General features: G+C 41.0%; 1 protein-coding gene across 1 annotated transcript in view; it reads right to left on the reverse strand.

The window, feature by feature from the left end:
• LOC108801724 (protein FAM184B-like) overlaps window positions 1–25,440 on the reverse strand; it is a 75,228-nt gene that overhangs the window by 22,952 nt on the left and 26,836 nt on the right. The window contains exons 2-6 of the mRNA XM_018573631.1: window positions 8,524–9,288; window positions 4,434–4,569; window positions 4,189–4,337; window positions 2,371–2,577; window positions 284–394 (exon numbers count right to left, since the gene is read on the reverse strand). Coding sequence (XP_018429133.1) covers window positions 284–394; window positions 2,371–2,577; window positions 4,189–4,337; window positions 4,434–4,569; window positions 8,524–9,288 — 1,368 coding nt within the window. The remainder of the gene's footprint in view (window positions 1–283; window positions 395–2,370; window positions 2,578–4,188; window positions 4,338–4,433; window positions 4,570–8,523; window positions 9,289–25,440) is intronic.

The following is a 25,440-nucleotide window of genomic DNA, read 5'->3' on the forward strand; positions in this document are numbered from 1 at the left end:
GGGGGGTAAAGTGAGTGGAAAGCGAATGCCATCAAGAGTGAAAGAGGTTGGTGCGTGGAGGGGAGGAAGGTGGCAATATATGTAGTATTTTATATTTTGTTAGTTCTACTATTGAAGGCATATGACAGATTGTGTTAATTGCTCACTGTGTGATCTCTTGACAGGGAACACTATGGTAGGATAAAATGGCCATTAAGAGCACAGTTCTTTGTAAATGTCCCTATGCAATATGAACCCACCACATGGAAACACTAACCCGATTATTAGATCTTTTCACATATACCTGGCATATGGATTCTTGAAGTTTAATGTAAAGTGTGTCTTTCTCCTCCACCAGTTGATTTATCTTGGCTTCATTTTTCTTTTTCAGCTCTTTTATGTGAGATTCATGTCCCTGTAAGCATTTTAATGTATTATTAATTAAAACAAAGCACTAAAACAATGTGTCACTAAACAGAATAAACACATTTGATTTAATTTTCACGATGCTTGTTGATGTCATTTGTAGATATAATAAGGAATTCCTATTGACTATTTTGTGGACGTTTACCATGAAAACCCTGCAGACACTTCAAACAGAGCCAGCGGTTTGCTTCATCTGAGTTCCAGTCACTGTAGATTGAATGGAACTCAACCACTTTTATGTGACAGCTTCAGGGAACACTGTTCAGTATATGTTAAGGTTGATCATGTTCCAGAGTAAGTGTATGTACTATGAAAGTGATACTAAAGCCTTATTTTCTTTATCATTGGGGGGTTGTATTTATTGTAGATCTGTGTTTTTTTTTTAAATGTCTCCATTCCTCATTTTCTAGTGGGTCCCGCATCCTCCCCCTCCAACCCCCCTGCCCCCCCCTTGCACAGGTGCCTCCATCAGCTAAGCAGATGCTGTGGCGTCACCCGTATGTGCTCATTCACAGCCGAGCCCACAAGTGGCTGTGTGGGTCCATAGACACACACAGTCCCGTGACAGGCCACGCCCCTCCTCTCCGCACCACAGCTTGATTGATGGCAGAAGGAGCATATGGCCCTCAATCTCCTCTCCCACAACCAGGAAGGGGGGCAGGGGAACCAAAAAGGTACTGGGCATTTTTTACCTTAATGAAGAGAATGCATTAAGGTAAAAAATGCTGAGCCTTTAGAACCATTTTAACTTCCTTTGAGTTTTTTTACTTCCTTTAGTTGCTTAATATGTATGAAATGTGAAGCAAGTGAAGACAATGACATTGAAGACAATGGGGTCTATTCACAAAGCTGCCGAGGGCAGCTGAGTGAATGACCGATCAGAAGTGAAGTGAGCCGAACACTGTTCGGCTATTCACTTCAGGCTTGTACGGCTGATTTCAGCCGTACATCGGCTTGCTTCGTGTGGCTTCGGATCAGCCGAACATGCTTACAGTTTTGTAACAAGCAAAGATAATAGTGGATCATAAGAACAGAGGGGCAAACCTGTCTCATGTCATGTATTACAAAAAAGGATTTTACAGGTAAGAAAAACATTTCTTGAGCACACATCACAGGGCAGAGGATAGTATTCTGGAACATTGGGATGTCCAAAAGCAGTCCAATTTAGGTGTGGGCACAGAGAAAACAAAGGCAAACGGGTCCACAAGAAAAAAAAACAAAACAGGTTAATAGAAGGAGTTAAAGAGAGCCTACAGAGCCACCTGAAGCACCTTACAATCAAAGCCAGTATCAGTTGATGCCTGAATATCAACCTGGTAATGCTTGAGAACAGAAGACCAGATGGCAGCCTTGCAATATGAGAAACAGATGCCTAATACTGAAAAGCCCATGAAGCACTAACTGTTCTAGCACAGTGTGATTTACCCAGGAAAGGGAGAACCTTTCCCTTAAGGTCATGAGATTGAATGACAAGCTTTTAAATCCACCTAGCGCTATTGGAACGAAATACAGGCTGAGATTCGGATTGTTGAAAGGAAGCTTGTGCCGAGAGATGAACTCAAACAATGCATACCACATCCAGACAATAGAGAGAAATCTTATAGGATGTGTAGGAAGTGGAAGCAAGAATTTACCTTGGGAAGAAAAGAGGCTCCGGGTCTCAAAAAAACTCTTTAAGTACCCAGGGGTGCCCCAGGTCTTTTACAATCCTAGCATTACCTGGGCTGAACTCTCTTTAACCTGTAGTGAATGGAACCCTTTAGAAACAGAGCTGTGATCTAATCAAATGGTTCATGTACATAGAGATGCTGATGGGATCATCTTTTTACATATTTCCTATCTAGAAGAGAGAGAAGAGTGTGTCTAGCTCTCAGAGCACTATGACTGGTGCACTGATTACCCCTATAGTGGCCACTATCATTTCTTGTTTTGTACAGCTATGGTTTATATTGGTTTCTACTGTACTTTCTGCAACTGTCTTTTTTCCGCTTCCATGGACATTTGCACAGATTTCATCTCTGTTGCGTGGATCTTAGTTAAGTCTTCTCGGCTTTTTGCTAACTGCTCCTTAAGATGCTTTGCCTCTGCATCTCTCTGGCGTTTTGTTTTACTGACTTCGTCTTTGTGCTGTTTCACATGTTCTTGTCTTGGAACTGAGTGTTCCCTGAAGGCCTAAGAAGAAGAAAAGAGAAATACATCAGAGAAAGTATATATAGTTTTACAGTTTGCCTTTATCAACAAGTTCAGTACGCTGCAAACAAGTGAACGGTTATGTAATTAAAAATATGAACATGATCAAACGTCTAGCATGCTGCAGTTTAAAGACACCCAAGAAATATGAAAAAATAACAGGGTACAGAGAGAGTGACGAAGAGAGCACAGTCTGAATGTTGTTGCAATTCCCTTTAGGCCCCAATCACACCAGGGTGGTTTGCGGATCAGCACGGTTTCCGCGTTGATTTTTAAAAGGCCTGTTTTGGGAGTTTTTAATTGCGCTTTGGTGCTGAAACGCAATAAAAAACGCCCCAAACTGCACGGTTCCATTGAAAGCTGTATGGAAACCGCACTGATCAGCGCGGCAAAAATGGGTCAGGGAGCAATTTGGACGTGGGGCAGTTTGGATCGCGCAAACCCGCGTGGTCGCATGAACGGTCCCCATAGCAATGTATGGGATCGTTCATGTAGGCACATCCGTGCGGGTGTGAACAGGACCTTATGTTTTTTTTGGGAAAAAAAAATTGATATGAAATGATCCAGAGTGGCAGAGGAGCGAAGCAAAGGTAGAAAAATTTGATCGCTTTCTAAGACCTTGCCGTAGTTTTTTTTTTCCTCATTTTTTTAATCCATCTTTTAATAAACTGCATGGAAGCTGTCAATTTATTGCTGAGTTTCAGCTCTACAATCAGCCAAATTATGGTGGCTGGTCAAACCCACGGGTAGTAGATGGGTTGACTTTTTGGTGATTACTTGCGATCAAATTTTTGATTTTTTTTGGTGATAGAAAGTGGTTGAAATTGACTAGAAATTGTCACATGTATGGCCATCTTTAGGGCCTGTTCAATCCAGATGCATTGGGCTGTGCTGGGCAGCTTTGCCCAATGCAGTCCCAATGCACCTACCAGGAAATTTGCCTTATATCCTGTGATGTCAGTTTACATCCCTGTGCTATGATGGTGTGTGCTGATAAAAGGTAGGGCATGCAGTACTTCTTTTCATTGCAGTGTGTTGTGACGCACTACACCACATCCCAAGATGCTACGGTGAATAGAATTAAATGAATTGTCACTTCGTGACATTTCAACAAAGTTCAAAGTAAACAGTGTGATGCGCTGCAATGGCACCGTTCCCTTCACTGCGCACACCAGAGCTGCAGCAGAATATTTAATCTTTCTCACTCCTAAAGAAATATCATTTGTTTTCTGAATGATTTGTCCTGTTTATTAACAGCAAATACATTTAGATGTGTTGTACAGCCACTTAAAACAATGAGAATTACAAATATTTGCAGATAAGGCGCACATTATTCCATATTGCCTAGCAGGGACATCTCTATCATATTGGTCATCTGACACCGTATAGAAACCAGAATTGCTACAGCACCATGAAGCTGTTTGCAGTAATCTACAAGTAAACATGACACAAGCAACTTGTAACTCTATCATGTTCCTATTAACTGATAAGAGTTTTCTGTGTAGGTTGATGATAGAAAGCAATAAATATCTGCAGTGCATTGTGGGATTTCCATGCAAAGCATTTTTTCAGTATTGTTTGCTTCAATAATACCTGCTTTGAACTGACAGCTTCCCCACTGTCTCTCTTACTTGAACTTGTCTTACGAGATGGCTTCTGCTGCTGTTGATCTAATTGACTTTTTAATTCAGCTAGTTCGCCGAGAGCAGCTTTGTGTGCGTTTGACACGGTCTTCATCTGTTCTGTCAAAACACAGAATGGTATTATTGCTTTACCTTGCAGTACACAACAACTAATGCATGCAGGCTTCTGCTCTATAGAGGATTTACAATGACTACCTATCTGGCTCTGGAGTTCATTCTCTTGTTGTAATAGTCTCTGCTTTGCCACTGCAAGCTCCTCTTCCGCTTGTGACTGTAGGTTTCTGCATTCTATCAGCTTTTGGTCTCGTTGACGTAGCTCTAGTTCCAGGTCCTGGAAAAGAGTAATTGTACAGTCATTCCTTTATTGTTCACTCAACAATTTTTATTTATTTATTTATTTAATTATTTTTATTGAACATTTTCAAAAGTTACAATCAAGGCACCAAACAATCAGTATTCAAAGGTACAAAACCTCACCCACCAAGTAGTAGGGGCCCATATCTTAGTTGCAAACCAAAAAAGGTAGCATAACAATAAAAAACAAGAAGAACAGCAATAACACCCCAACCCTCCCCAGAAAGCCATGTGCCATGACAATTTACACCAAAATACACAAATACATAGCTGGATTCACAACTTGTGCACAAAAGGAAAAACAACCTACAGCAAGGATATGATAGAGGGTATGGAGCCATGAAAACATGAAACAACACCTGCACATCTAAAATAGACTACCTCAAGCAGCAACATCAAGGACATCTACCTAAAGGAGGGTGGAGTAATAAAGAAGTCTAACAAACCTATGCTGTAATATTAAGCAAATCTAAACAGCAGCCCCAAATTTCTTGGGACAACCCCTATGAATATAAGCAGCTTTGTATAAATTCAGGAAAATAGGCAAGATTCATCCCAGAGGAACTAGAGGCTGCCCTCTAAACCAGGTAGTCACTGGAATCTTGACAACATGGAACAAAACACAGAGCACGCACCACCTCCTAGTCTTGCTCTCTTGCTCTGACGCGTTAGCATCCCCCCCTCTTGCACCTACCACTATACAGCAATCTTGGACTATCGGACTCTGTTATTGATATGCCTGGTTTCCTTTAGGAATAGTGAGTAGAACTGTTTTACTCTTTTGTTTCATCATTTGGTCATTAACATACTGCACTAGGAGGTGGCTCTAGCATTGAATAAATGTAAGGAAGAATTAATTAAGCTGTTCCAGTCCATCAACGTAGGAGGCTCCTTCTTTTTCCAACGTATGACCACCAATTTCCTGTTCACTTAACAATTCAGTTAGTAAGTTAACTTTTAATGACTAAAATATACAAGTAGTTAAAAACAATGTAATAGGACTTTTAAGGTACCCCAATAACTGGCTAGTACAATCATATGTCATAAAAAATATATAAACTTTATTTACATCTTTACAACTATCCAACTATCTAACTTATATTGACACATAAGATTACTTTGATATGCATATCCATAACATATCCCATCATATATAATGTGGCCGCATCGTCTCATAATCTCTTATTTTCTGAAAACATTGTTTTTACATAAATCTCTCCCAGAATATTTTACTCCATCTTTTTATCTCTTAGCAGGGATTGAATGAGAAGATGTATTGTATATGCTCGATGCGTTTCATAAAAATTCACTTCTTCAGGAGATGGCTACACATATTATGATTTTGTACTCTATTTCTTTCATGGCTTTCATGGATACCCAGAAGTCTGGGGTGCGGATAGGGTGGAACAAAAGAAATACCACCTCTGAGAAAAGGCTCCATGACTTCAGTTTCTTTGATGCCAGCACTTTCAAATGAAAAAAAAAAACATCCTTCATATCTCAGTCCTATTCTCAGCCACAATGGGAGAAAAGGACTCAATAAAGCAAACAAGTTTTTATGGTCCTGGGACCGATATAATTTTGTTTCATCTCCTGATTTTCAAGGGGAGCATAGCAGTGGATTTTACCCTCCTGGCTGGCTGATGAACGGAGATAGAAAACAGGTTTACAGAAGGATTAGATTGAATTTATTTTAAGCTGTAATCTAGAAAATATCCAACATGGATTCAAGATATAACTGAGTTGAAAGTGCTGGCATCAAAGAAATTGAAGTGGTGCAGTCTTCCCTTTAAGGTGGATCTATTTGGTTCCCTGAGAATTCGGTAGGATTGGATCGAACACAGCTCATTTCTCTAGATACAAATAAGGCAAGAATCATTGTAGATTTAGCTTAAAACTGAGAATTGAAAATATATTTTTTTCATTTGAAAGTGGCGGCATCATAGAAACTGAAGTGATGGATACCCAGACCCAGTTCATGGATACCCAGACTTTACTTATGAAAGCCATATGTGGAATGACACAGAGAACATAATCATATTAAAGTGTAGCCATCTCCCGGAGAAGCACATTTTTGAAAAACGCATCGAGAATATACGATACATCTTCTTATTCAATCCCTGCTAAGAGGAAAAAAGATGGTGTAAAATATTCTAGGAGAGATCTATGTAAGAACAATGTTTACAGAATATGAGATTATGAGAAGATGCAGCCACATTATACTGTATATGATGAGATATGTTATTGATATGCATATCAAAGTACTCTTGTGTATCATTTGTATAGTTTTAAATATGTATAACGTTTATGTGTTTTTTATGACATATGATTGTACAAGTCAATTCTTAAGGTACACTTAAAAATGTCTATTACAATGTTTTTATCTTGTAAATTCTGATATTTGGATGTGATACCCAAAATATTATACCGCAATTTCAAAATAAGGCAAATTACTAAAATAAGGACCCTTATTCCTTTGTTACAGTTCCGTGAATTGAGCAATATGAGACAGTGAGGACCTCATTTTGAAGTATCTTGTCTCAACTCATCTCAGAAGTATGGAGAAAGGACGCTGAAACAAGAAACTACAAAAAAATTGAATAGTTCCATCCATCTGAGTATATTGTATAGTGAAGATGTGCGACTAAGGATTGGTTCACACCTAGGAGATTGAGCTGGTGAGCTGTTTTCGTGCAGTTGTCGCACGTTTTTGTTTGTGTGATTTTGCTTTGAAAACTGCGTGGTTGTCAATGCATAGAGATGGCTATGAGACCCAAACCGTGCGACAACCGCCCGAAAATAGCTCCTACACCTTTTTGCGCGACAGGCGATTTCAGCCTCAAATGACTTACATGCAGATCTTTGTTTTGTGTGATATGGCACGGATTCGCCTAGGTGTGAACCTAGCATAACAAGACAAGTTTAGGAAAACAGATCTATATTTTGCCAAATATTAGACATGCGATTTGTTTCGTTCCAAATCAAAATTCGTACGAATTTTCCGAAATTTGGACATATACAAATTTCCGAATCCCAATGCATCCGAATACAAATTTCCATTTCCAAATTTCGGATCCCGTCAGAATCTCGTTCAAAAATGAAACTGAATCAGATATGTGACTTTTCTGGCCAGTCAGATGTGTTTTTTTGGTTTAATACATCCGATTGGGTCTGAACGAATTTACGTTAAGGCAAAATGGGAGCCATATACAGTATATACATATAATACTAGCGCTGAGGCTCCCAGACCCAAATGGCATTTGGGATCCAAATTTCTGAATTGCATTCGGGAGTTCCCAAATGCCATTCGGGTCTGGGGAGCCTCAGCTTTAGTATTATATGGATATGGCTCCCAGACTCGAATGGTATTCGAGAGCTCCCAAATGCAATTCGGAAATTCGGATCCTGAATGCCATTCGGGTCTAGGAGATTCAGCTTTAGTATTATTATCTGTATATGCTTTTCTGTGGTATTCACAGCGAATATTCGTAAACTCATACAAAACTAACGAAAATTCGGATTTCGTCCGAATCCAAAACCCAAACCGAATTGGATTTTGAATCCGAATCCCGAAATAACAAAATATCCGAGCCGAATTTCTCCGCAGCTTACATGTCTACCAAACATATATTTGAATTCCTACTGTGTGTTTATCTGTATGGCTGGCTTTCTGTTTTAAGCTTGTATAGGATGTAGAAGTATTAGCTTTGGCCAGTAGAAAATGTTCAAAGTTTGCTTGTTGCCATGGGGTTAGACCAGCTTGGCCACAATCAAAATGTCATTGCTAATTACTAAACCTGAATGTGTACAACTTTGCAATGTCCTGAATAATAATTAATTTGTCAGAGAAGGGGAATTCAGTTAAATGCAGCCCAGCAGAAGTCACATGATAAACGTTACATTAAATGCTATACATAGAATCCCTGCTCACCTGAGTCCTTTCCTGCATCCTGTGAGAATAGTCTTTGGCTTCAAGCATTTCAAGCTCCTTTGCTTTAATGTCCCCTTTCAGCTGTTTTACTTCCAGCTGAGTTTCTGCCTCTTTGGCCTGACTAGTCTTCCTCTGGTCTTGCTCTTTCTGCTGAAGCTGTTTTATCATTTCTGTAACAGACTGCTGCAAAGCTTTTCTTAAGCTTTCCTTCTCCTTGATGTAATTGCTGTGAAGTTTGTTCGTCTTCATTGTGTACTCCTCTGTCAGCTTGTGGTTCTGGCTCTTTAGGCTCTCAACTTCCTTGCTCAGAACTTGGATCTCCTTGTTAAGCTTCTCATTAAGCTTTTCTACGGATTTTTCTTTTTCGCCTAACGTTCGTTCCCTTTTTAGAGAATCAGCCTCCTCGGTCAGTTGCTGCAGGCGGCTTTCATAATCAGTTTTCATAGACAGCATTTCCCTGGATAAAGCTGCAATTCTTTCTGCCTGCTCACACTGGGTCTTCAGTTCTCTCTCCTCTGCCTGTTTCTTATACAAGGCAAGGTCTACTAGAGTTTGTTCCTTCACCATGTTGTTCTTCTCCAATGCTTCCTCCAGGTTCTGGATCTGTAGCCTCAAGTTCTTCTCCTCCCCCACCATGCTCTCATACTGCAGAACTTTTTCTTTTGTCTCATTGGATATTTGTTCCATTTCATTTTGGTGACTTTCCTTTAAGGTTAGGATGTTCACTTCATATTCATCAACTTTGAGATTCAAAGCATAAATCACCTTTGAAAGACAAAAGCATGTGTATTAATTCTTAGTTTGAACATCATTAACGGATAATGCAATAATGCAAAAGCATTAAAGAGAGACTTTGTTAAAGATGGAAATCATAAGGAGAGTGAAGAGGTGAAAGCTCACCTTAGTGTTGTTTTTACACCAATCAGTGCTTGTTAGAGCTAGTTCTAGTGTAGACACAATGCCCGAACTAGTGTAGACACAATACTATAGCAAGTGTAGACACAATGCCAGAGCTAGTGTAGACACAATGTTCTACACTGGATTGAAAATTTTCAGTACATATTAATGGACGAGATCAGAGGTGTAACTGGAACCTTCTGGGCCCCGGTGCAAGAAACCATGAAGCCCCAACCGCCATGGCACTGCATGGTTAACAGGAAGGCTGCCGAGGTCCCCAGCAAGCGTGGGACCTCAGACAGCCGCTTGTTTAAAATTTTAGTGCCGGTGTTCTGTCCAGAACGCCATCCCAGTATCTGCGTTTACTCGTGAAGATGCCCAGTATAAACACTGGTGTATCCCTACTTAAAAATATAATGCATTGCTGGAACTTGTAGTCCTACATAGTTGGAGCTATTCTGCATTGCTGTATAATCATCATACAGCAATGCAAAATACCACCAGCTATGTGGGACTACAAGTACCAGCAATACATTATAATAAAAGTCAGCTATGCAGAATACCACCAGCATCTCCCCCCCCCCACTATAATGCATTGCTGGGACTTGTAGTCCTACATAGTTGGTGCTATTCTGCATTGCTGTATAATCTTCATACAGCAATGCAGAATACCAGCAGCTATGCGGGACTACAAGTCCCAGCAATACATTCTAATAAAAGTCAGCACTACAGAATATCACCAGCATCCCCCCACACTTCCCCGTGCACCCCTTCTCCAACTGCAGACTTACCTTTCCTCTTCTGCAGGGCACTCATCCTTGTCTTGGTGGCCAGGGGGCGGGGCTAAGAGGAGAGGGTCCTCACACAGTAGAATGTGGGGCCCTCTTCTTCCTTGCTGGGCCCCCCCCCCCCAAGTGGCGGAACGCCAGGGCCCGGTCACAATTGCTGATGAGATACCTATCAGCAGGAGATTAAGATCCAGACCCTAGCTCAGAAACTGCACAAGTCATGACTTTTACCTGCCAGATCAGAGCAAAGAGCACACCACAATCCTCGGATCCACCAATTTATTCCATCTAACCATTTCAAACAGCAAATGTAATTGAAAATTATTTTTTTAAACAGAATAATACATGTATTTTAGTTGTGTTCTGGGCCTGATTTTCAAATTTAATCATATTTATATAAGGTTGAAACTAGGGATGGACGAATAAAAAATGTTTTCGGTATTGGGTAAGAGTACTGATATTTTATCTTCTGGTACTTGCCGATACCGAATACTGATACTGGCATCCCGAGGTACCATGGGCTCGGCTTATCAGGAAGCCGGGGTTCAAAGCTTCATGTTCCCTCGTGACACTGTGAGGCAGCCTGGCTTCCTGATCGGTCAGGAAGCCAGGCTGACTAGTGACAAGTGAATCCGGCTTCCTAGCTAATCAGGAAGTCAAGAGGTGGGTTATGACCTGCTTAATGATTGGCTGGGAAGCCGGCTCCATGCTCCCTTGCGGCACTGCATCTGACCCGAAGTTCTGGTATCGGGGTAAGTATCGGAGCATTGGTAATAGTGCATCTCTAGTTGAAACCAAAATCTCCTACACCAGTGGATGGAACTACCAAAATCCCAAATCCTGAAAATTAAATATTCGTTGACAAAAAAAATTAAAGGGCAGGTTTACCCAAAACACACTAAAGGTAAAACTGTTCAAGAAATCAGAAGGGGGATGTCACACTTTCCAGTGCTAAGATCTCAATCACACCCTCTATTATGGCCTTGAGACAAAAGCTTATATGTAAATGTGAGACAATAGCTTGTATGTAAATTTGAAACTGTTGAGGGCAAATCAGAGACTAAAATAGATCTCCCCAGGGGTCTTATAGGGCTTTAACTGGCCAGTGAGTGAAGAAACTATGCATCCATGCACAGTTCAGCAAAGGAGAGGGAGGCAACATTTAGAATCTATGTGGTCAATGATATGTTTTTAGTGCTCACCCCCAAAGGAGCCACTGGATAAATGGGTCTTCCTTAGCCTGTCTAGGGATTTTATCAACCTGGCTGCCCCAAAAACACTTTGCGCCCTTCTGTAGCGACTGATAAAGCTGAGATCCAGACTGTAGATATGATGCTAAGCAAATTTAATTGTAGAACTTTAGGGAGAGAGTGCTGGGGCTACGAACATCCAGGATGGTGTAGACTCCGTTTAGTGGTAGAACAAAGGAACAAAGTATCTGCTGCCATCACAAACTAGAATCTTTGAGGCAAATGTGGCAATCCGTGTACTGAGCACCCGGCTAAGCAGTACTTGAATGAAGTATTTGAAGTCACCAGTCATTTTCATCCTTGGTATTAGTCACTGGGCCCCCAAAATCAGGCCTCAGTGTGAGCACATGGCTAGTTCCCTAGGCTTCAGGCCCAGCCAAATCAGTTAGTCCATAAAAGTCTCTCCTTAGGCCGGAGCCTAGGGGAGAAAGAGCACCTCACATGGTCCGCCCCAAATATTATGTCCTCCCTCAGCATGCACCACTGGCCATGAACCTCCTAGTGATTGGCCAGGGGGGCATCGATATTCATAACAATCTCTTATTGATCTGCTCTGTGGTCAGGATACACCCAGCAGCAGGCAGATACAAATGATAACAGATTGCTTGGAGAAACCAAATGAGCATAGACTATAGATCAGCATCAGACTGATTACAATCTGACAATAACTAAATCTAATTAAGCACTCCTGCTTACATGTAATGTCAAGTCAACAATGTCAAGTAGTTTAATATATCAGTTTGTGAGACGAACCACAGAAGAATACACTGAGTGGCCAGATTATTACGACCACCTGACGTTTGTAGGCAAATTAGCTATAATTAGCTATAATTTCGCGCTGAAGTTGCTAGAGGGCCAGACCATTATAAATAGGGAAGCAGGTTGTTTACCACGACAGTAGAAGTGATTTTTTTCTGAAGATATGGGTAAACAATGCGATTTAACAGCCTTTGAACGTGGGATGATTGTTGGCGCTTGGAGCCATGGAGCGAGTATCAGCAAAACAGCAGAATTCGTTAAATGTTCAAGAGTAGCTGTTGTTAAAGTGTTTGACTGGACTGTCAGCCGAAAATCTGGGTCTGAACGTGTGCATTGTGGCCGTCAGCGACTAGTCAGTGTTTGGGCAGAAGGGAGAGTGGCAAGACTGGTACAAGACAACAGAAGGGCAACAGTGCAGTGTCAGATTCCTCGCATCACCTTTCAACATCTCAGTTATCTCGTGGCCCAATGAAGTACTGATGGGGTGGTCATAATAATCTGGCCACTCAGTGTATATATTCCAGCAATAATTTGTTATATTTACTGTATGTTAATAGAAGAGACTATTAACTATTATACAAAGACATTCTTTCTTTTTGGCTTAAATGATATTTTATACATGATATACTATATTAAGATTATATCTGGCTCGGTGTCAACTCAAGCCCTGTATTGCTGACTTTGTATCTTACATCTCTAATTACATCAAGCTAAGTCTTATTTTAGTATGTCTGGCCATGGAAATTCCCTGAAACGCATTCTAAATTTATGAGTGTTAAATATTTCAGTTTAGAAGCTGTTGTCAGTTTTTAGGAATAATTGTTCTTGTCTACAATTAACAAAATCACCCTATCAAATGTTTATCATGCAGAAGATTAATAAAATGCAATTGTGTTGTTGACTATTGTAGGTAAAAAGAGCAATGGTGCTGATGTGCCGGGAAACAACGCAACAAACCAAAATTCTTATTTTACTAAGCTTTGTTGGTGGACTGTAATGTGCTGGTTACACCATCACTGGGTGTTCCACGGCTGTCAGTGTCTGACATATTTATGTAGCCCCATGAAAGTTTATGTAGTTTTCTGTTGCAAAAAAATACATATTCATTTAAAGGGCAACCAAAACGCACTTTACAAAGGCACTCCAACACGTGTGTGTCTTGCAGCACACCACAAAGCATAGGTGGAAACCATCTGTATGTTATGGATCCATGCATTGATACAAAAAAGAGACATATCCAGTTTTAGCCGAGTTAAGGTGCATTGGTATCTGAGATGCCGAATACATGTTAACAAGTGTGATAACTCACTTCACAGGCGTGAAGGGGCCATTACAAAGTACCTTTTATTCACTTGATTCAGCCCCAGAGGAGCTTACAAACTCTCCCAGAAAGGAACAAGCTTATGTATTCTTAGGCTGTTCTATACTGGCTGCCATTGTATTGTAAACGTGTCACCAAGTGTATTTATAGCCAAAAGTTTTTTGTTTATTTAAGACAGAGTAGGGAAATTTTAAACACTTGCCAGTTTATTTTTTTGCTTAATGAGTACATTAGAGACATTTTTGTTCACTTCCTGTTCCAAAGACACAAAGAAGTTAGAGGAAATCACCCAAAGTGAGGGGATTTCCCATCTTAGACAGCTGTCCCTGGAGCAAGTGTCCCCATTGGAAGATTTTCACTTACCTTTTGTTCTAGGGACAACTCTAGAATTTTAAATTTCCTTTCACTTTCTGACTTGGTGACAATAGTCATGAGAATCCCCTCAATGGGAACACAAATAGCAAAAAAAACCTCAACAGAGCGTCTCCCTTTCCCACATCATATAAAGCTAAAAAAATGTTTTGCCTAAAGAAAAACTTGAGGATCAGACATAGAATTTTTGATAGGTTTGGTATGTTTTAGGCAGCAGTAGACTACAAGGTCTCATAGTGCGGCAATGCTGCCTATCTGCTGAGCATACATTCTCTATAAATGTGGTTCCTATAGCACAAGACTTCCAGCACGTAGGTGATTTTAAATACTGGAATGGCTTGACACACTACGGCTACATCTGAGTTATAGCCCAAAGCCTTCAGCAAGCAGTTTGGGCCTACTGTAAGCATTGTAAGCCTTTTGTTTCAAATAGGAGTGGAGTGTATCTTGAAGTCATAAAACCACGAGCCAAAATATGTATGCATAGTAGTATTATCTTTATTCTCGCCATTTGTAATCACTGAGATTACTGTGTACATTCTGGGCACTAAGTTGGAACACAAATTTATTCCATTAGAGACATCTTGTCTCCTCTTGTTTTATTCATAGTCTGTTTAAACATGCAGAACTCTCTGGCTATTAGCTCAGTGGCAGTATGTATATCTGTTTTCCATACTGGAGTCTCTCAAGTTATGTGGCCGTGTTACCATGTGCTTGGCAGAAAATAACATAGCTCCATGCTTGTTTACCTCTGCATAAAAATGGATTATTCACACATTGCTAAAGAAGTATTCTCCCAGACTGCTCATCTAAAACGGCTCACACACACTTATTTTGTTATATACTGTATAAACTTATATATATATATATATATATATATATATATAATTTTTATTTATGTATTAATTTGTTAAATATTTTTATTTTTTACTTTACTTTTAGGTGCTTCGAGGAAATATTGGGGGTCTAAACAGACCCCTGATATTTCCCTTTTAAAATAGAAAAAGAGATTGAGGACAGAGAGTCCATAATCTAATTGTCTGCATTCCCTGTTATAAAAATGAACAGAAATCCTCTATGAGTGTTCATTCATAACATGAGAACATAGTGTGTTTACTATAACCACTATCATCAATTATGTAGATCTGACAGCTGACTCCTCCCATGCACTGCCAGCCGGCCTCATGTGACAGCGCTGGCTGACTCCGCCCCACACACCAATCTCCTCTGATCTGTGACAGGAGGGTGAGCGGTGTGGGAGGAGAGACGCCGGTCGCTCACAGTGCTCTCCTTCCACAGCGTTCAGCTGCCTGTGACAGTTTCTCTCCTCCCCGCTGGGACACAGAGCAGCACCCAGCGGGGAGGAGAGAAAAAATAGATGCACCGCATTTTGCCAAAAGTGCCATTTTCGGCCGATATGTTTCGGCGGCCGATATATCGGTGCATCCCTAATATATGTATATATACTATATATTAGGGATGCTCCGATACCGATACAAGCATCGGTATCGCCGGGGATACCGAGTATTTGCATGAGTACACGTACTCGTGCAAATACTCCGATACAAAAAACAAGTACCTGTGCCGCGTCCGCCATCTCCAGGGACCCGAAACCTCCGCACACAGGACCTCCATAGCGTCTTCAATGAAACATTCCTAACCCTTTCTATCGTGATGCCCTGTCTGCCCTGTCATGTGTCCTTTCGCCTATTCTTTTCTGTCTTTTGCTCCAGGACCTTCTTGACGTGCAATTATAAATCTTCAGGTATGCAGATCTGTTTGTACAATGTGCTCTCATTCAAAAAGACTCGTAAGAGATCGGCATAAGACACAAAAAGGACTTAGGGATATACACATATTGAGGCTCCACAGTCCTTCTCAATAGAGATGTGGGGAGGCTGCCAATATCTCCGCCCAGCGAGTTCCAAAATGTAGGCGCATACTTACTACGTCATGGTAACCTAGGGAGCAGACAAAGCGTTTCACTGTGACTTTGTCCAAATAAAATGGACTTATTTAAATGATATTGCTGAGTACACACACAATGTATATACATATACAGACACACACACATACTATATCCAAAAAAAATTATACATTCCCTAAGAAACTCCATAATTGATGGATTTCTATTTAGTGAAACTCTGATCAGCCGCAGGGAGACGTGTAATAGGCTTTCTACTTGCATTCTTGATAAAGAAACCTCTCCAAATGTTGTGTGTTACCTTGGGCTTTATCGCAGCTTCAAAAAAAAAAAATGCAACCATATCAATTATTCACCACAAAAAAATAGATCTGTTTGCAAGAGTGTGTTTATTATTTAATGTCTTTTTCTAACATGGTCAAAGCTCTGTGAGTTCAGATACACAAAGCTGAGTAATTAAAAATTAATGTTTTTAAATGTTGAGGCACTAATCAAGAAATATTACAATGGTAAATAGCAGTTTTCTATACAAGAAATAATAATGTTTTTCGTTCCATTTTTTTTAACATTCTCTTGAGTTTTAAAACTGAAGTTAAAGATATTTTTTTTTTATTGTCATCATCATCATCATCATCATCATCATCCAGGATTTCTATACATATTGTGAGCTGGGGAATAGGTAGCTGGTGCAATTAGTGACCTAGTGACCTTTCTTCAAACAGTGCTGCATGCATTGGTCAAATGAGGACAAATAGTACTCAATCTCTTTTTCTGCATCCCCTGTTATATATGAGCAGGAATTCTCCATACTGAGTGTTCCTGTTCACTCATAACTTGCGGAGATAGTATGTTTACCATGTCCACAATCACGACTGAGCAGGAAGTGATGTAGATCACTCCCATACATTCATAATTGGGGACACAGTAAACATACTATGTCCTCAGTGATTTACAAGCAGTCGGTGATCAGCTCATCACTGACTGCTTGTACCCGCTCTCCATCCTGGCTCGCTGTCATAGGAGGCTGAGCGAGCGGTGAGGGGAGGAGAGCTCGATCTCCTGTGACAGCTGACTCCTCCCCTGCACTGCCGGCCCGGGCCTCCTGTGACAGCGGGAGGAGAGCTCAGCCTCATGTTACACACCGGCCACTCACATCGCTCTGCTCCCCCGACCCGCTCGGCCTACTGTGACAGTTTCCCTCCTCCCCTTTGGTGCATCCCTAATACTAATGTGTACATAATTAGTGTAGCTAACAAAGTAATTCATAATAAATTATTTTATTTGTCCTGATTTATAGGGTATATCATGTGTCTGGGATTGCAGTGTTTTTGGGGAGTTATAGGTCACAAGGAGTGAAATACAATTTTAGTTTGGAACAATTTTAGAATGTGGTATGTTTGTCGCCTATCTTTACTAGTCTCCTCGCCACTATATTGTCTTATAATTTTTTTATTTAAAAATGTTGTAAAACTTTTTTTTAAATGAAAACTTTATTTTTTCTTTTTACATTTTATAATTTTTTTTGATACTCAGGGGTAAAATTTACAGGGGCTTTGATACTTAGTATATCTGAGTAGAATACAGTATTCTCCTCAGAGATACTTTGTATCAGTTTGTAACACACAGCCAGCTCCGAGTTGCAAAACACAAGTAGCTGCTGTTTGCTCTGTGACTGTCACGGCTCTGTGATCACACCAATCAGCTATCGCTGAGATCATAGTGCTGTCACCACCTAATCTGCTGTTGAGGGTCTGCCTCAGCCCCCGAGGGACCCATCAACAGCAGTAACTCATTGAGTGCTGGTTCCTCCACAGACCAGCGCTCGTACAGCTACACGGGATTTTCCTGTCACCGGTCGTTAATTACCTGAACAATCGTGAGGGTATAATCCCATCATCGGCCGGGAAGGGGTTAAAGGATAACTAAATCCAAGATAAACAATAATATATTGCAGCTTATCAGTTCTTAGATGTGGTAGCTGAATTTGTTTTGGAGTTTTTTCAGTATAAAAAATATAAAAAGTGATCTTGCCAGAAATGCAGCATCCTTGTCACTTACTGCTGCAGAAAGTGTGGAATTTGCAGGATCACCAGGGGGAAGTAAAAGTCTGAAAACAGAAAGTTAGTTCAGCCACCACATCTGAAGATTTGTGTTAGAATTATTGTTTTGGGGTTCAGATAAAAAAGGAATCTATAACTGTTTTAGGTCCAAATCTCTTTTATTTTTTTTTGAGCTTATACACTAGGGATGCACTGATACACAATGTTGAAAACTCTGAACCAGAGCAGACCTCAAAACATACCCATAATTCTAAAGCTTATTTTGATCAAAACCAGCAAATGAAAACATACAAATGTGTTCTGGTTATCAACAGACTAAATGATCAATTGTAACTTGGGATGTTGTCTGACATTTCATACCAGGAGTAAACATCGAGTACCAAGAGCACAGAAACAGAAAACCAAAATGACCTTGTGCCATAACGCACAAGTGTGAATGGGCCCTAAAGCCTTCCTTTTGCCTTCTGTAAAACATTAGCATTTTTCTATGCGGAAATACATTTCATGTAGAAATGGCAATTCATTCCCAGGTGGCTAGTTCAGTTCTATGCATAGCAGGAAAGTGCGTTGGGGTGCCATTGCACATCACGGTGTACCACTACCAATGCATGTAATCTGCTTTGCCACACGTGTTATTGCAATTCAGTGGTGTGAATGGGCCCTTAGACCTTGGTGAGACTCATTATCTGCTGCATGTGGGAAGCACTGTACAATACAATGACAACTATCTCTGAGCGCAGCTGTTCACAGGCCATTATCATGTAATCGCACATGCTGCACTTACCTACGGGCAATACATACAGGGTCTCTTATGTCATAAAAACTCTACCTGTCAGTGTTTTTTTTTTTTTTATTCTTAACTTTACTTCCTCTTTAATATATGGGCACTACGCAAAATCCCTACTCCGAATGTTTCACCCTTACTTTGCATAATTAATTACTGTCAACGAGCAAATAATGAACAGAAAAGGCATTGTTACATATTCATACATTATAAGTATATTCATATACGTATACAAGGGTCCTTAGTATACTTTCCAATTAGCACACACGTCGCAGTTTATTAGCCCAGCCAACATATTTCAGCTCACACATTTGCAGAAACATTGTGCTATCAATCTCTTCAAGTTACTGTACAATGACATGTAGTTATTGACCTAACAGATGCTACGGGTTAGAAGCATGTGAGTGCATAACTCAAACGGTGCCCATATTCCTCTATAACGGGGGCAGACTGTGCATGTCCAGGACATGTATCTGAATAAACAGTTTTGTTTGCAAAGTAATCTTTAAATAAGTCACATTACAAGGAATGTTTTGGCTGCCTTTGAATGTTGGTAACAGCTGCTCTCCTGTCCGGGAGCAAAGTAGAACATTAAAATAGAAGCTGGCTCCTGCTGGCAGAGTGCTCACTTTCAGGAACTTTGCAAGTTTAGACACTGAGGAAGTAATAACTCCTCGGCCGATGTTCCGCTGCAAAGGGATCTCCTCCTTGAAGTGATAACTGATTTACAAAACTTCAAGCAAATGCAAAAAGCTCCGTTAACACCGACATAAAGGCAACAAGCGGAATATAATTCAAATACATAATCATGAATGATTTTTACTTGACAAAGGATTTGTATTTGTGTACCGTCATTCTGGAGATCCATTCACCCCTGCCAGACATCATACACAGATACATGTTCTCATTTCACTCCATTGCAAGTCGGTCGGGTCAGGGGGCATCTCATTAGGGGGTGACAGGTGTAAGGTTGGGTGGAAGAGGGGCGTCCACAGTGTCCCAGGTTGCTAAGAGCTCAAGATAGTGTATACTGTGCAGGGGTCAGGAGTATAACGTACAACACAATGTATACAATAGAGGGGTCAGGAGTATAACATACAACACAATGAGGGGAATTTATCAAAACTGGAGAAGAACAAAACTGAAGCAGCTGTGCATGGCAACCAATCAGCTTCTCTCTTCGGTTTGTTCAGTTAAGATTTGAAAATTAAAGAGAAGCTGATTGGTTGGCATGCGTAGCTGCTCCAGATTCTGTCTGCTCCAGTTTTGATAAATTCCCCTCAATGTATACAATAGAAGGATCAGGAGTACAGCATACAACATAGTAAATGCAGTTCAAGGTTCAGGAGTATAACATACAACACAGTGTATACAGTGCATGGGGTCAGGAGTATAACGCACAACATAGCGAAGGCAGTGAAGCAGTCAGGAGTATAACATACAACACAATGTATACAATAGAAGGGGCCAGAAGTATAATGTACAACATAGGCAATGCAGTGCAGGGTCAGGAGTATAACATACACCATAGTGAATGCAATGCAGGAGTATAACATACAACATAGTAAATACACTGAGTGGCCAGATTATTATGACCACCCCATCAGTACTCCGTTGGGCCACGAGATAACTCCACAAGATGACTTCGTTGGGCCGCCTCGTGACTCCACGAGATGTTGAAGGGTGATGCGAGGAATCTGACACTGCACTGTTGCCCTTCTGTTGTCTTGTACCAGTCTGGCCACTCTCCGTTCTGCCCTAACATTGACTAGTCGCTGACGGCCACAATTCGCTCGTTCAGACCCAGATTTTTGGCTGACAGTCCAGTCTTTAAACACTTTAACAACAGCTGCTCTTGAACATTTAACGAATTCTGCTGTTTTGCTGATACTCGCTCCATGGCTCCGAGCGCCAACAATAATCCCACGTTCAAAGGCTTGTTAAATTGCGTTGTTTACCCATATCTTCAGAAAACAATCACTTCTTCTGTGGTGGTAAACAACCTGCTTCCCTATTTATAATGGTCTGGCCCTCTAGCAACTTCAGCGCAAAATTATAGCTAATTTGCCTACAAACGTCAGGTGATCAGAATAATCTGGCCACTCAGTGTATAGTGCAGGGGTCAGGAGTATAACATACAACATAGTGTATACATTGCAGGGGTCAGGAACATAACATACAATATAGTACAAATTCTGTTTTTATTTTTATATGAATAAGACATGGGCACAATGGAACCAGGGCAGAGCTAGTGACAGACAAACTCGGCATCCCGGGGGACAACCTTTGAGGCACAGCTGAATAAAAAGCGGGATTGTCCTGGCAAATCTGAGACAGTTAGTAAGTAAGTATTTTATTATACTGCCTGATAACTGTGTTTGAGATAAGACTGTGGAATGCCCAAGCCAGCAGTAGGTTTCTGGCAGGATCTACAGGTATGTTTGCTTTTATTAAAAAGATATACAAAAAAAGCTTTCAATGGTACATTTAACAGACCAAAAATGAACAAATAAGAGACGTTCGTTGTTAGAATTTACATACATTTTAACAATACATTTTACTGTGTAATAAATACATAACTGCAATGAATGTAAATTTGCCTATAGCTTTGCCTTATGGACATTCATTTATAATAGCAAATTACAAGAATTTTCAATACATGTCACATCAATGGTAACTTTAGCTTTTTTATTTGATAACATGTTCAGAATGAATGCTCGTGGCTTGTTTAAGGTATCACATAATGTATGCTAAATGTATATACCTTTTGTTTATATTAAAGGCATTTGATCATTTAAATGTTCAATGCTTGTTTACATCTTGTTTATATTAAAGGCATTTGATCATTTACATTTTCAATGGTTGTTTACAGAATCCTATGTGAAACCAAAATAATGGAGAGAAGACAGGTAACAATCACATACTGCTATCTGTTTTAATTTGATACAGGTCCATTTGTTGGTATGTCAGAAGCTGATCGCTCATACTGTGAAATGTTCCAATAACTGGTAATCAGAGGCTCAAACAAGGGGCAACCAAGGGCATACATGGCAGATGATCCGGTACAGATAGAAGGAGCACACATTATGAAGATCATAGGATTGTTAGACCAGCACTAACAGCTCTCAGCTCAGACCAGGCAGTGCAGAGAATAGCTGACCTGTTGTACACCATAGGTGAACTGCTCAGTTCATCAGAAAAGAATTGCGTTCACTGATAAAGAACACATTTCTTTACTACTGATTTCTTTGTAACCATCTGACTGAAAATAACATGCCTGCTGAAAAGCAGGAGAAAGAGCAGACCTATTGGTGATTTCAGAATAATATACATTGGCTGCACATGTTGTGGTGGTCGTCTTTTTAAATGAGATGCCATCTGGGATCATCAAGGCTATCGTGCAAAAATTTCCAAAAATGCCAACTAACCGGCCGGGGGATATAGGGTGACACTTTTTTAAAATACACCATCACTAAAGTCACTTGTTGTTATTTTGAAACGTAAAAGCAAAGGATGATATGATGACATCAGCTGCTAGGGTGCTGGCAGGTGGCTCAAACAGCGCCTTGGTTGCTTGTGCCATGTCCCTCTCCATCAATGCTGGAAGGCCTATGCTGAGTGGAGGAGCACCAGATAGAAATCTATAGAACACCACCAGGATCGGTTCTTGTAGAGTAATCATTGGATTCCGTGTTACTGTAGTATTTACGGTTTAAATGTGAAGTGGGTATTATACTCAAGCATGCAGTTTCTTGTGTTATAATGTATGTTATGTCATGTATTTCTGTACATTCAGTTATGTACATTTATATGTTTTGCTGCATCTCCCACATGCATTTTGCATGCTGTAGCTTGAAACATAGTTAAAACTTATATGGATGCAATATAACGTCTAAAAGCTGCATGCTACATAAGGCTCCATTCACAAAGAAGTGGTTGTCAACACTTCTTCAGCCATACGAATACATGCCGAACCACTCCAAACATGAAAAAAATGCACTTTAATGTGCATTGTTCAGTCTTCTGCAGTGGCCACGCGTTACGAAACCGTGCGTCTCGCAAAATAGTAGAAATGCGATTTATTGGCGGATTCTGCACATTGCGGCTATAGTAATGGCCGCAAACATATAGAATCCACATGTATGTTAAAGTTTGCGTGGTTTCGTTCCATGCGGTTTTCCATGCAGTGTGCTTGGCAGCTCCATGTTTACTGCTGTTTCACTACAATAGCTGACTACATTATACTGTATATATGGGTTGATAAAAAAAAACTGTTCCCTTTGCAAGCTAAATGTTTACTTAACTCAGTGAATAAGGTAGAGCTTTGTTCACTTCAAATCATCCAATGACGTGTAAGTAACATTCCTCTGCCTTTACCCTTGCACTGAATATCATTGGATATTCAGCATAAACACAGCTTCACCCTCGTGACTAAATTAAAAGGAGGACTATGAGGTGAGTGCTTTTCACTCACCTCATAGTTCTAGCCGACCTGTGACAATGAGACTGTCACGGGTCGGCTCATTAGATCGGGAAGTGAGCGAACACATACCGGGTTCGCTTACCTCTCGATCCTGTCACGGCTCTCTGCCGTGACTGGGGAGGGGATGGATTCCCCCCTCCCCGCTCCGATCCACCAGCGCTGACTGGCGGAACAGACGGGGGAGGAGGCGGTTACAGCTGGATCTGCCTCTAGATAGGCAGAGCCAGCTGTCACTCACGCAGCTGGGCAGATCTCGACATCGATATCGAGATCTGCTCCGGCTGCAGCGCCTCAGTATACCGCGAGCTGTAGCTCGCGGTATACTGAGCTTAGGGTGACGGAGGATGCTAGTTTGTGTCCTCCCATTACCCTAAGGAGAACTATGGGGAAAAGCACTGACCCCATAGTTCTCCTTTAAAGCTGAATTCCAGGTAAATAGTGAAATACACATTAAATATATAGGGGAGCTGTTTTATCTGCCAAAGGGCTTGTATTTCTCTTCATCCCGTTCTGAGATTTACACAGCTCTGCCACACCCTAGTCCTGTCTGGCAGAGTAGCAAACCTGGTTTTTCTCTGCTGCAGTAAGACAACACCTAAGGTTTTCTCCCTACCTCCACCCTGTGACTGGACAGTGAAATGGGAAGCAGCAGAATGATGAGATCATCTCTGCTCTCTCCTTCTATCAACATGTTTCTTGTTAGCACAAGAACACTGCATCACAACTGATTAACTCCTTAGCACCCTGTCCCAGTCTGAGCCTTGCTGTACAGGGGATTGCAACAGATGTCAAATTCAGGTACCTACACTGTTTGCATTGCAAATAATAGATTTAAATCATGTATTGCTAAACGCAGAGCTCTATTCATGTATGTTGTTTGCCTGTAAAGCAAGAATTCTCTACATCTTTAGTAAATCACTATTATCTATTGATGTATGTATATTTATGTATACCTGTTTATCATAATATAAACAATCCAAAGATACAGACAATTAAATAGAGAAGTGAATTATGCTCATTAAAGAAATTACCTCAAGTGATTCTAAACCTTTGTTTTGTTTTTTTATCAGCACTGTAGAGTCACACTTACTGAATGAGCTTTTTTGTTTGAAACTGCCCCATTTCATTTATTATTTGGAGGTGTCATACTGTGGCCACTCCCCTCCTGTTTATGGGTGTCATTTTTCTAGCAGGTTGCAAAGGAGACACCTATGCATACATGCTCCCTGCCAGGAACTTAGCCATGCACCATGACAAGCCACGCCCCTACTGCTGCCTCCTCCGTCCTTTCGTCAATAGCCACAAAAGCCACAAATCTACCCTGTGCACTCCAAATACATTTTCCCCAGATATTACTTTAAACGTTGCAGTGATATCATATCCTATGTAGAGAGCAGACCTGTGGGAGGGACCCAGCAGACTGCCTGTAAAAAAACTACAGGAGGGGGCGGATACGAAACCAGTCTCCCTGCACAAGGAGAGAGAGCAGTGAATGGTCTTTATTACAGGAAGCTCCGCTACAATTTCTGAAAAGATCTGAAAGACATGCACAAAGCACACCAAGATACAAGCTCTCTCTCCTGGCTGTCTCTCTCTTCTGGCTGTCTCTTCTCTCTTGCCTGTATCTCTTCTCTCTCTCTTTCTCCTGACTGTCTTTCTTCGCTCTCTCTCCTGGCTGTCTCTTCTCTCTCTCTCTCTCTCCTGGCTGTCTTTCTTCGCTCTCTCACCTGGCTGTCTTTCCTTGATCTCTCTCCTCTCTCTCTCTCTCCTTGCTGTCTCTCCTTGCTCTCTCTTCTGGCTGTCTCTTCTCTCTCTCTCCTTGCTGTCTCTCTTTGCCCTCTCTTCTGGCTGTCTCTCCTCACTCTCTCTACTGGCTGTCTCTCCTCTCTCTCTCTCTCCTGGCTGTCTCTCCTTGCTCTCTCTTCTGGCTGTCTCTTTTTCGCTCTCTCTCCCCAATCTCTCTCTTACCTCTCTCTCCTGGCTGTCTCTCTTCGCTCTCTCTTCTTGCTGTCTCTCCTCGCTCTCTCCTGGCTGTCTCTCCTTGCTCTCTCTTCTGGCTGTCTCTTCTCTCTCCCCAATCTCTCTCTTGCCTGTCTCTCCTCTCTCTCTCTTGCATGTCTCTCCTCTCTCTACTGGCTGTGTCTCTTCGCTCTCTCTCCTGGCTGTCTCTCCTCGAGCTCTCATGTTTATTCTCCCCCTCAAGAAAATTGCTGCATGGCTGAGTCTAGAATGTTCGGGTTTTGCTTGAAGAAAAGGCAACCCTATATATATATATATAT

This window comes from Nanorana parkeri, unplaced genomic scaffold (assembly GCF_000935625.1).
Source record: "Nanorana parkeri isolate BGI_ZX_2015 unplaced genomic scaffold, ASM93562v1 scaffold2464, whole genome shotgun sequence".
NCBI lineage: Eukaryota > Metazoa > Chordata > Amphibia > Anura > Dicroglossidae > Nanorana > Nanorana parkeri.